We start from the raw sequence: 11,974 nt of genomic DNA on the forward strand, positions 1-11,974 counted from the left end.
CTGAAGAGTGTTGTGTGAATTCCTTGAGTTGAAGGACAGAACTTTGTGATGTTATTATTGGTCTTGTGATTACAAAGATCCATCAAATTTGAATTCAGAGATCACTTAGCTTAAACACAAATGTACCTTGTACAGTGTGATGCTGATCTCATTTTAATTAGACTGACTGATACAACTTCCATATTTTATTGATTAACAACAACAACAAAGGTTATACTTCAATATCAAAACTGTGGGTTCGTGAAGTCATTTGAGGTCTGTGCCCTTTAAACTACAGATTGATAAGGCAGGGATGCTCAATTGTGGAAAGCAAATGAAATTATATTACAACAATAAGAAAAATACATCAAAGTTGATGTTTCTTTATGTGTACTGAAAGGTTAAATTGCCCTAAAAAAATAATTATACCCTCATCTATTGAAAATAACTTCTATCTACGAAACCCCTTAAGGTGTCGCCCTCAAGTAACCCTTTAAGATGTCACCCTCAAGTAACCCCTTAAGGTGTCGTCCTCAAGTAACCCCTTAAGATGTCGCCCTCAAGTAACCCCTTCAGGTGTTGTCCTCAAATAACTCCTTAAGATGTCACCCTCAAGTAATCCCTTAAGGTGTCACCCTCAAGTAACCCTTTAAGATGTCGCCCTCAAGTAACCCCTTCAGGTGTTGTCCTCAAATAACTCCTTAAGATGTCACCCTCAAGTAATCCCTTAAGGTGTCACCCTCAAGTAACCCCTTAAGGTGTCGCCCTCAAACAACCCTTTAAGATGTCGCCCTCAAGTAACCCCTTCAGGTGTTGTCCTCAAATAACTCCTTAATATGTCACCCTCAAGTAATCCCTTAAGGTGTCACCCTCAAGTAACCTCTTAAGGTGTCGCCCTCAAACAACCCTTTAAGATGTCGCCCTCAAGTAACCCCTTCAGGTGTTGTCCTCAAATAACTCCTTAATATGTCACCCTCAAGTAATCCCTTAAGGTGTCACCCTCAAGTAACCTCTTAAGGTGTCGCCCTCAAACAACCCTTTAAGATGTCGCCCTCAAATATCTGAAAGAATATTATATCATTCCATCGTCACACAATATGTTGATAGGAAGTACCTGATACAAGCCAGGTCTGTCAACATCGCTCTCAAGGGGCTTGGTAACCGTGATGTATCCAGTATCAGGATTGATTGAGAAGTACATAAGTGCTCTATCAGACTGTAAAGTTCCTGTTGACAACAGTTCATATCGCAGTGTGTCCTGTAAATACCCAAATTTTCACAATTAAACAATGTAATCATAGACATTTAAAGGTAGAACATTATTAATGAATTAAGAAAAAATAATTTCAACAAGCTGTATTATTTGAATGAGAAATAGCTTATTTCATTTCAATAAATCTTCTCTATTATAAAAAGTTATTTACACTTACAAGGTTAACACAAAGTGTTCCACGTGGAACATTCATATGTAAAACAAATGATCTCCCATTACGACAATAAAGTCGTTAGAGAAATTTAGTAGTTAAGAAACTTAGCAAGGCCTGAACAGGATCTACATCAAAGACTGCAGAGCTCCTTAAAGACCTACCAACATCAAAGTGTACAAGCTCCGTTCAGCTGAGGGTACAATATTCCTACATTTTAAGGTAAAATCTCCCTTCAGCTGAGGGTACAATATTCCTACACCTTAGGGTACAAGGTCCCTTCAGCTGAGGGTACAATATTCCTACACCTTAGGGTACAAGCTCCCTTCAGCTGAGGTTACAATATCCCTACATCTTAGGGTACAAGCTCCCTTAAGCTAAAGGTACAATATCTTAACAGCCAAGCATACAAAATACCATTAGGTGTGGGTATGATACCTCTATGTCTTAGGATACAAGCTCCCTACATCTGCAGATAGAATCACCCCTTAACCAAGAGTTGAATTTACATACAGACACGGATAGAAGTTCTGATATCATCATAGACATTAAAGTAGAAAGACAACTTACACCATCTCCATCAGTGGCTGTGATGTTCAGAATGTTGGTACCCACTGCAGTGTATTCCCAGATAGAGACGACAGCACTGTTGACAACTGGTTGATTAATGTTGTGTTCGACGTTGACCGTCAGTGTACCAGTTGCAGTTTTACCTGGACTGCCAGAATCATATGCTGTGAATATCACCTGTAAAATAACAATTTAATCAGTCAAGTGACACCTGTATAAATATAATGGCAATACACATGTCAAATAACATTTGTATGATATAACAATCACACCTGTCCAGCTACTCCTATACATCACATCTCCCCAACAATCACACCTGTCCAGCTACTCCTATACATCACATCTCCCCAACAATCACACCTGTCCAGCTACTCCTATACATCACATCTCCCCAACAATCACACCTGTCCAGCTACTCCTATACATCACATCTCCCCAACAATCACACCTGTCCAGCTACTCCTATACATCACATCTCCCCAACAATCACACCTGTCCAGCTACTCCTATACATCACATCTCCCCAACAATCACACCTGTCCAGCTACTCCTATACATCACATCTCCCCAACAATCACACCTGTCCAGCTACTCCTATACATCACATCTCCCCAACAATCACACCTGTCCAGCTACTCCTATACATCACATCTCCCCAACAATCACACCTGTCCAGCTACTCCTATACATCACATCTCCCCAACAATCACACCTGTCCAGCTACTCCTATACATCACATCTCCCCAACAATCACATCTGTCCAGCTACTCCTATACATCACATCTCCCCAACAATCACACCTGTCCAGCTACTCCTATACATCACATCTCCCCAACAATCACACCTGTCCAGCTACTCCTATACATCACATCTCCCCAACAATCACACCTGTCCAGCTACTCCTATACATCACATCTCCCCAACAATCACACCTGTCCAGCTACTCCTATACATCACATCTCCCCAACAATCACACCTGTCCAGCTACTCCTATACATCACATCTCCCCAACAATCACACCTGTCCAGCTACTCCTATACATCACATCTCCCCAACAATCACACCTGTCCAGCTACTCCTATACATCACATCTCCCCAACAATCACACCTGTCCAGCTACTCCTATACATCACATCTCCCCAACAATCACACCTGTCCAGCTACTCCTATACATCACATCTCCCCAACAATCACACCTGTCCAGCTACTCCTATACATCACATCTCCCCAACAATCACACCTGTCCAGCTACTCCTATACATCACATCTCCCCAACAATCACACCTGTCCAGCTACTCCTATACATCACATCTCCCCAACAATCACACCTGTCCAGCTACTCCTATACATCACATCTCCCCAACAATCACACCTGTCCAGCTACTCCTATACATCACATCTCCCCAACAATCACACCTGTCCAGCTACTCCTATACATCACATCTCCCCAACAATCACACCTGTCCAGCTACTCCTATACATCACATCTCCCCAACAATCACACCTGTCCAGCTACTCCTATACATCACATCTCCCCAACAATCACATCTGTTAAGTGACACCTGTACAATAATCACACTTCTCCAATGACACTTGTTTAACAACAATCATTTCTGTGCAATCATCCATGTTGATAATAAGTCTTTAAGAAACCCAACAAACTCTTTTTACTGTTTCTACCTAAGAAATAACTAGCCATGCTTTTGCAAAGCCAAAGATGAAATCTTTATACATAGCCATGAGTTAGGAAGCAGAACAAACAAAATACAATATAAAAGGTTCCAGTTGTGTTCTACACTAATCAGCATAAACTTACCTTATATTGCTCCACAATGTCCAATTTGAGATCAAGCTGAACAAAAACTTCTCCAGTTGCGTTGTTTACTCGGAAAAATTTAGGAGAGTTGAACTCACCAATGATGTTGTAGACCATTTGTCCCTGCATATAAATGAAAATATGAAAGCAACTGATCTTGAACAGGAAGTAACCAAACATATTAATATAGTCGAAAACAAATTTAAATCATTCTATTTTCAATACCCTATGTGAACGAGAGCTCAAAAGGTATATTGTTTTCTTTCTTGGCGATCCTACCATTAAGTGAAAATCAAAATGAATCAATTTTTCATTTTTAAATCTAAGATTTATATACAAACCTGCATGTCTGTATCGCTTGCAGCAACTGTGAAAATTGACTGTGTCAGGGAGTTGGTCTCCTGGATGTTCCTGGTCTCTGGCAGATTAATAAAATTAGGTTGGTCATCTCTTTCCACTGCTATAATCACAGTGGCGGTGTCCTCCTTGTTCCCTACATCTCGTACCACCACAGAAAACTGTAAATGATAATGATCATCAATTCTTAAACAAATACAGCAATAACTGGCTAATAAGGTTTAAATCATCAGCAGTTAAGCAAAATGTGTTTTTTAAATTGTTTGAAAGAAACATAAGAATAACTCATATTATGATCTTTTCAATATCACTTTACTGTAAATCCTGAATAGTTAGAGGAAAAAAGTTGTGAAACGGTTTGCAATTTATGAGCCACATAAGAATATACTGTATATACACTTACTGTAAACTGATTGAAAGAAGAGGTTGTCAATATCTGCCTCAACGAGATGAGACCATTTTCTGGGTTGACGTAAAAGTAGTCTTTATTTTGTTGGTCAGCTGCTACATCCATGTAGAATCTCAACTGATCCTGGTAACAAAAGGTCAAACAATATCGGAGTCAAAAAAGATCACAAAAGGTCAAATATTTCCCTGGTTACAAAAGATCACACAGGAGTAAAAAAAGATTGGACATGGTTAAATATTACATTATTTAAATAACAAAAAGATTCGCATGTTAACGACAGATTACAAAAACTATCAAATGTTATCTTAGCACCAAAAGGTGCTGCTAACAAAAAAAACTCAAGGTAAAATATGTCCAAAAAGGAAGAGTGTTACACAAAATTAAATATTATATATTGATAACAAGGGTTTCGGTGAAATTGATAAATGCTTCCCGAAAACGACTCTATTGGAAACAAAATTTAATCAAAGAGAAATAATTCTGTAATTAAGAAGTTTCAGGTCCTGAAATTGGAACAATGCACATTCCCATAGTATGACCAATACATATATCAAGTTTCAAAACAATAGGGTTGTGTAGGTCCATAGGCCCAACATCCACAGTGAAAATGATGATGACCGGTGATGTAGTTTTTGAGATAATAAGCAGTATGCAATTGTGGACAGCAGGACAGACAGACAGATGGACCGATGGACGCCATGCATGATCGCAATACCCCACACCCTTTTGGGCTGTGGGGTAAGAACTCCTAAATTATACAATAGAGAGTTAGAGTTCTTGTAAACTGCACTTTTCTTTATAGAGATCTATCTGCCTATGAAGCTTCATGTTGATATAACTTACATTGTCAGCATCAGTGGCATTGAGTTGAACAACAGAGGTACCGAGAGGGAATGTTTCTGCAATAGTCTTTCGGTAAAACTCCTGTGAGAAGTTTGGTGCAGCTGGATTCCTGTTGACTGGTATTGTCACTATAGTATAGACACGGTTATCAGGATAGAAGGTGTCATACGCAGCAATCCTCAACTGTAAGGAAAATTGATTCGATACTAATTTCACATCTACCAGATACTATGAAATTATTAATTTATTTCCATGATTTCGTGGGCACTCTTCATCAACAAACTCATGTGTCCACAAATGTTAAAATAAGTAAATCTATAAAGCAAACAATCTATTTACCTTCAAAATCAATTGTCCATGAAACAGAATTTTTTTTCGAAAAACACACAAAAATTGAGCCACATTAAAGTATACGATTTTACAATATAATGCAAACTTCTTCAAGGATGATATAAAATTGATAAAAATAGGAACCTTGAAAATAGATTTAAGAAGTCTTTTTTTTTCATTTTCCAGATTTTCATGGAAAAATCACAAAAATTTTAACCATTCAAAATAATAACTTTCACAGTAAGATTACACAGTCTCTTTCTACTACAGAAACCAATTTGATCCTTCATGATAAAGAGAATGTTAAACTTCATTTCTGGAATCAAACATCCCATCTTTTCATAATGCAAGAGTTATCTGCTCTTGTCACCAGGTATGACTTTTTATGTCGTTAGTTTGCAAGAAAAAATCATGTTTTTTCTCTCGAAAAATTATTTTACAATCAATACCTGCTACCAAGACAATTATTTAACTTACCTCGTAAGTATCTGTTTGAAGACTATCCATGTTGACCATTTGGCTTACTGTCACACGACCCGATTCAAGGCCTACCGTAAAGAATGAAGGTGCAGGGTAGTTTCCATCCACTACATAATTGATTTTACCCTGAAATCCGAAATAAGGCCATTGATACATTAAGATTCCGGTTTGCCTTGAAAACAACAGCATACAAGTCATTCAAAATGTTTAATAACAATATTTCAGAAAGCATGCAAATTTCTGTTTTTATTACTGTTTGTGTAAAGTACTCATTTTCAATTTTATTTACAAATGCATTGAAAATTGTCAATTCTATAGAACTACAATTAATGTATAGAAACAAATAGAAATTTATTGGAAACAGTTCTGAATATATCTTAAAAATATCACCATAAAAATGATGCGCTTTAAATCAGTGGTCCCATCTAGAAGAAATAAATTACCTCCAAGTCTTGATCAGTGGCTTCCACAGTATCTATGAGTTCCCCAACAGGCGCCACTTGGGATATCTGACGGCCATAGTTGTTACGAGTATAGACAGGTGGGAAATTGTCACGGTTGATGTTGATAGTTGCAGTCACACTAACACACCGCTGTGGTGATCGCTGATCACAAGCATCGATGGTCACCTAAGTTATACAGGTAGAGAATAATTAATTAAAGTGAGAACAAGGCGCATTCACATGGGAGATGGTCACCTAAATTTGGCTGGTTGATAAGTTTTCTGTCTCTGCCAAGCCTCCTGTTGCTGGAAATCGTCTCAACGACGAACATCAGTGTTCTAACGATATGCACCTTAATTAACCATACTGGTTTGGAAATATATAGGTGTGAGCAGAAATGTGTAATAAATCAGGTGGAAATATTGATAAGTTCAGAGGTATGTTAACAAAATATTTTACCGTATCTGTCAACTGAGTGCCCTCAGTGAGAAGTTTCTTCAGAGTAATTAATCCTGTCACTGGGTTGAGGTAGTAATATTCCAAAGCCCGGCTGTTTCCAGTCATTGCATACCGTATTTCATCCTGTAATTACGAGTGTTTAGACATCAGCCAAAAAACACAATCACAAGAAAAGTTTTTACATTTCTTTCCTGATTTTGGTTTTCATTTTTTCATTTATTTTTTTTTATTAAAAGTAAAAAGGTTTAAAAAATAATATTCCCAGGATCAACATATAATCTCCAGTACACATAATGGTTATGAGACCATGTATGATCCTACTATTGAGACTGTAAACAAATTGTGAAAATAATTCATACATGCATTTTCTATGTTATATTTGAAATAGCCCATAATTGTCTAATTGAAGTTGTTGTTTTATTCCAAGCCTAATCATCCTAACACAAATTACAAAAGTACAAATGAGAAGATAACAATATTTAATAAGAAACTTGAGTACTTACACCATTAGCATCTGTTGCATTTATATCCACAATTCTTGTGCCAAGCGGAATGTGGTCATAGACAGTACGAGAATATGGGGTGTCTATAAATACTGGAGCGTTACTGTTGCGACTCACAAACACAGAGACTGTAGCTGTAGCTGGATTTTCGGGATAAACACTGTCATAGGCAATCACCCGCAACTGTAAAAAAAGACATTTTACAATACTCCTGTATCCATTTGAAGTCTGAAATGCCATGAAGATGCAACTTATCAATAATTAGTAATGTTTGGGTCACTCCAATTATTAACACTTGTTCTACTAGGAGATGTAGAATTGCTTAATCAGTCCCCTTTTGATACTGACCCTTTCAAATTTAACAGGATTTATAACAGGAATTGAATTTATATCGATCTCATTTGATTACAGAAGCAAGAATTCTTCAAAACTTTGAAACCTTGCAGACAGACAACCTTAAAGTAAAGACCACCTTGCTATGACAACCTCTTCACTTGAGCTCAGAAAAAATTACCATACATCTGTGTATTATAGAATATCTGGTAATTTTTTGCAGGTCAAAATTGACAATTTTCTTTCAAGCTCCTTCATAATATTTAAACTAATTAAAATTTCACAAACTGGATGTAAAAGGACATGTAATGCCTCACAGATTAAATTTTCATGTACTGTGAAATAGTGAAAATATCATTCCCACGAAACTAACCAGCTATAAACTTCACTACAAAGACCACCTCACAATTAAATCAACGATAAAAAGACTATTTTCACACTGGCCATGAGAGATGTCTGTCTATTAGGTCATACTCACTAGTCCGACAAAAGCTATTAATATTAAATTTGTCCAGTCCCAGAGGTGGTTAGGTTTCACTGTGACTTGTTCAATATGGTCACACACTTGTTAGCCATACCTGATAGTTCTGCTGCACATCATTCAACAGAAGATTTTGATTCTGTATGGACAGGAATGCAGATGTTCTATTAATGGAGAAAAAGGTAGCTGCAATGTTGTCTTGGATGACTTCATATAAAATCTGTCCCTGTGGATAAAAAAATATCATCATTGGTTATAAATACAGACTAGTAGATACACAAACAAAATAAATAAGTAAAGCTGTAATGTCATTCTCTTAAACTTGAAAAACTGCTTACTCTTAAGTCATCGTCTGTGGCCAAAATGTTTCTATAGAAGACAAAGTTGTCCACAGCGTCCTCATTGGTGTTGGCATTGTATGGTGTAGCACGGAACACTGGACGGAAAGCGTCCCGCATTATGATGATATGGACACGAGCCAGGCTTATTTTCTCTGGGTTTCCTTGGTCCGATGCTTGTACATTGAACTGTCAATGGTATAAGTAATTCAATGGCATTAGCAGTACAAGCATTTTGAAGTTGCTTTTGTTAAAGTATTTTGAAGTTGCTGTGGTACAAGTATTTTGAAATTGCACTGCCATGAAACATAAATCATTGCTTGTACACAGCAATTTTTTAAAATTGTGTTGGCAAGAAATTTTTGTGAATTAACAAATAATATAGGGGATGGATTCCACTTTTCTTCATGATGTTCTTTTGGTCTCACTATAAACAAATTTCTCATGTATTCGGCAGTCAGAAAATATCTAATCTTCAAAACAAGAGGAAAATATATTGGAACATTCTTTCAGACCCCCCAAATACAATGAGATCTTCAGATCAACAATGAAATAAGCATAACACTTATAATCTGATACTCATTAAGACTAACTGAATTTCTTTTCATATGTTTCTGTACTCCGGTTCAAAGTGTAACACTTACAGAGAAGTTCCCAACATTTGTTGTGGTTAGAAGACCCTGGAGAGTGATGACACCTGTGTCAGCATTCAAAAAGAAGAAAGTTGTGTAGGGGGTACCATCTACGATGCTGTACTTTATCTGGTCCTAAAAAAGCAACAATATTATTTCAAAAATATATTTGATTGACAAAATTATTATAGACCAAAAATGGTTGGCTACATCCATTAATGGGCACATTTCTGTACTTACATTATCCTGATCAGAGGCAACCACTTGTAGAACTGTTGAGCCAAGCTCCATCTTTTCCTCAATGCTAGTCTCATAATAGGCTGATTGTGGGTCAAACACTGGAGAAAACTCATTCCTCGTCACAAAAATATTGACAGTGGTAGAAGCAGTCTGAGTTGTCACATCAAATGACACAGCTCTCACAAGCAACTGCATTGGAATAAAACACACAATATATGTACATTCAGAAACAAAATTGCTATTTTTATGGAAATGTTTCTACTGCATCAATACTTCTTTATGAAAAAGATATTTCCACATGAAGTCAAATTGATTTGACATTTTTCCACTACCACTGTATTTAATACCTACACTGCTACACAAAAGCCTGGATAATAATTTCCAAAACCATAAAAATCACTTTGTTTTTGTGATCTTTGTGATAAATGATGACATTGTTACTCTACTTACGATGTAATGGGTGAGCCGGGAGCTATCTGTTCTTAAGTCACTCTTTATTCTGATGTCCCCATTGTTGGTATCTACGGAGAAGTAGGTTGGCCCTGGATCTCGTCCGGTTAGGCTATACTGAATGCTTACCTACAAATTTTTTAAAACGTTTTGTCTAACCATTGAATATTTCAAGCATATAGTGATGGTGTTTCTGTAATGCTTTTTTCTTTTTTTTGTTCAAACTATGTATTTCTTTCCTGAAAATAGTTTTTCGAAGTTTCTTTTTTTGTGATTTCATTTGACCTGTATAAAGTGCAAATATTGGAACTTATTGAAAATCACCACCTTCAAAGTATCTGTTTAGCTCCAATTGAGTTAGCATCATCAAAAGGTTTGGCAACTAATCAATCAGGATACTCAACAATGTTCTAAACCAATGATTATATACCAGAAAGGTTGCAAATGAAAAAAAATCAAGAGAACCCATCAACCAAAAACAGAGACACATTAAAAAAAATACCAACCAACCAAAAACAGACACATTAAAAAAAATACAAACCATCCAAAAACAGAGACACACTAAAAAGAATACCAACCAATTAAAAAGAGAGACACATAAGCAAAAAATATCAACCAATCAAAAACAGAGATACATAAAAAAAAATAACCCAAAACATTGAAAAAGGATTTGATAGCCAATGTATCAATTACAACTTACCCCTGGAGAGGCTATAACTCTAGTCACGAAGTTGTTAACTCCAATGTTCTCGCTTATTGTAGCATTATACTCAGGTAGCGAGAACATCAAATTTCCAGTGCTTCGAAGGACGTTGACATTCAAGGTAGCTTGAGCTTGTTTAATGGGCACTCCCTGATCCATTGCCACGATTGTAAGCTGAAACAAGGTCAAAATACATTTCAATTCTGATTTCTGGTTTGATAATTCCATAAAATATAACATCTTTATATTCAAATTCCACATACCTATGTACAAGAGTAAGACCACATTATTGAATAACAAATAAAATTCACAATCGGAAATGTAAACAGAGTACTTTGAGAAAATAGTAAACTGGATACATTAATAGAATAGTGAATAGAGTATTTTAAGAGTATAGAAAATAGTGTACATTAAGAGAAAAGTAAACAAAGTATATCTAAAGAATAGTAAACAAAGTACATCTAAAGAAAAGTAAACAAAGTACATCTAAAGAAAAGTAAACAAAGTATATCTAAAGAAAAGTAAACAATGTACATCTAAAGAAAAGTAAACAAAGTACATCTAAAGAAAAGTAAACAAAGTATATCTAAAGAAAAGTAAACAAAGTACATCTAAAGAAAAGTAAACGAAGTACATCTAAAGAAAAGTAAACAAAGTACATCTAAAGAAAAGTAAACAAAGTACATCTAAAGAAAAGTAAACAAAGTATATCTAAAGAAAAGTAAACAAAGTACATCTAAAGAAAAGTAAACAAAGTATATCTAAAGAAAAGTAAACAAAGTACATCTAAAGAAAAGTAAACAAAGTATATCTAAAGAATAGCAATTAGAGTACATTCAGAGAATAATAAAGACTAATATTAAACAGAGTGAGAATCATGTTAGGATAATATGAAGAACAAAATCTGAGATATATTACCTGGAAGTTGCTAGCTCCTGATGCCACACTCTGAGTGAGATATACTATTCCTGACTGCTGGTCAATAAAGAAAAATTGTTGGCCATTGTTTGTTCCACCAGTAATTACATACTGTAGGAGGTTGTTGGGTGCCTGTAAAAGTCATTGTATTAAAATAAAATTCTGAAAAATACATATTCCAACTTAAACACACAAAAATAAGTGTATTAAGAATTCTTTTAATTAGAATAATAAGAAAAGATAAAATAACACATGATATCATCTTA

The 11,974-nt window shown here is 35.9% G+C and overlaps 1 protein-coding gene across 1 annotated transcript in view; it reads right to left on the reverse strand.

Annotated features, from left to right (window-relative positions):
- LOC132560117 (protocadherin Fat 4-like) overlaps positions 1-11,974 on the reverse strand; it is a gene marked incomplete at its 5' end in the record, with an annotated part of 96,468 nt that overhangs the window by 48,213 nt on the left and 36,281 nt on the right. The window contains 17 exons of the mRNA XM_060224762.1: positions 1,094-1,237; positions 1,974-2,150; positions 3,790-3,912; positions 4,131-4,307; positions 4,550-4,678; positions 5,399-5,581; positions 6,206-6,334; positions 6,652-6,837; positions 7,111-7,233; positions 7,614-7,796; positions 8,525-8,653; positions 8,766-8,954; positions 9,410-9,532; positions 9,638-9,826; positions 10,088-10,216; positions 10,788-10,964; positions 11,709-11,840. Of these exons, the coding sequence (XP_060080745.1) occupies positions 1,094-1,237; positions 1,974-2,150; positions 3,790-3,912; positions 4,131-4,307; positions 4,550-4,678; positions 5,399-5,581; positions 6,206-6,334; positions 6,652-6,837; positions 7,111-7,233; positions 7,614-7,796; positions 8,525-8,653; positions 8,766-8,954; positions 9,410-9,532; positions 9,638-9,826; positions 10,088-10,216; positions 10,788-10,964; positions 11,709-11,840 (2,622 nt within the window). The remainder of the gene's footprint in view (positions 1-1,093; positions 1,238-1,973; positions 2,151-3,789; positions 3,913-4,130; positions 4,308-4,549; positions 4,679-5,398; positions 5,582-6,205; positions 6,335-6,651; positions 6,838-7,110; positions 7,234-7,613; positions 7,797-8,524; positions 8,654-8,765; positions 8,955-9,409; positions 9,533-9,637; positions 9,827-10,087; positions 10,217-10,787; positions 10,965-11,708; positions 11,841-11,974) is intronic.

The sequence above is a fragment of the Ylistrum balloti genome, unplaced genomic scaffold (assembly GCF_031769215.1).
Source record: "Ylistrum balloti isolate Yb309-2 unplaced genomic scaffold, AGI_CSIRO_Ybal_v1 Utg371016, whole genome shotgun sequence".
In the NCBI taxonomy this organism is placed as follows: domain Eukaryota; kingdom Metazoa; phylum Mollusca; class Bivalvia; order Pectinida; family Pectinidae; genus Ylistrum; species Ylistrum balloti.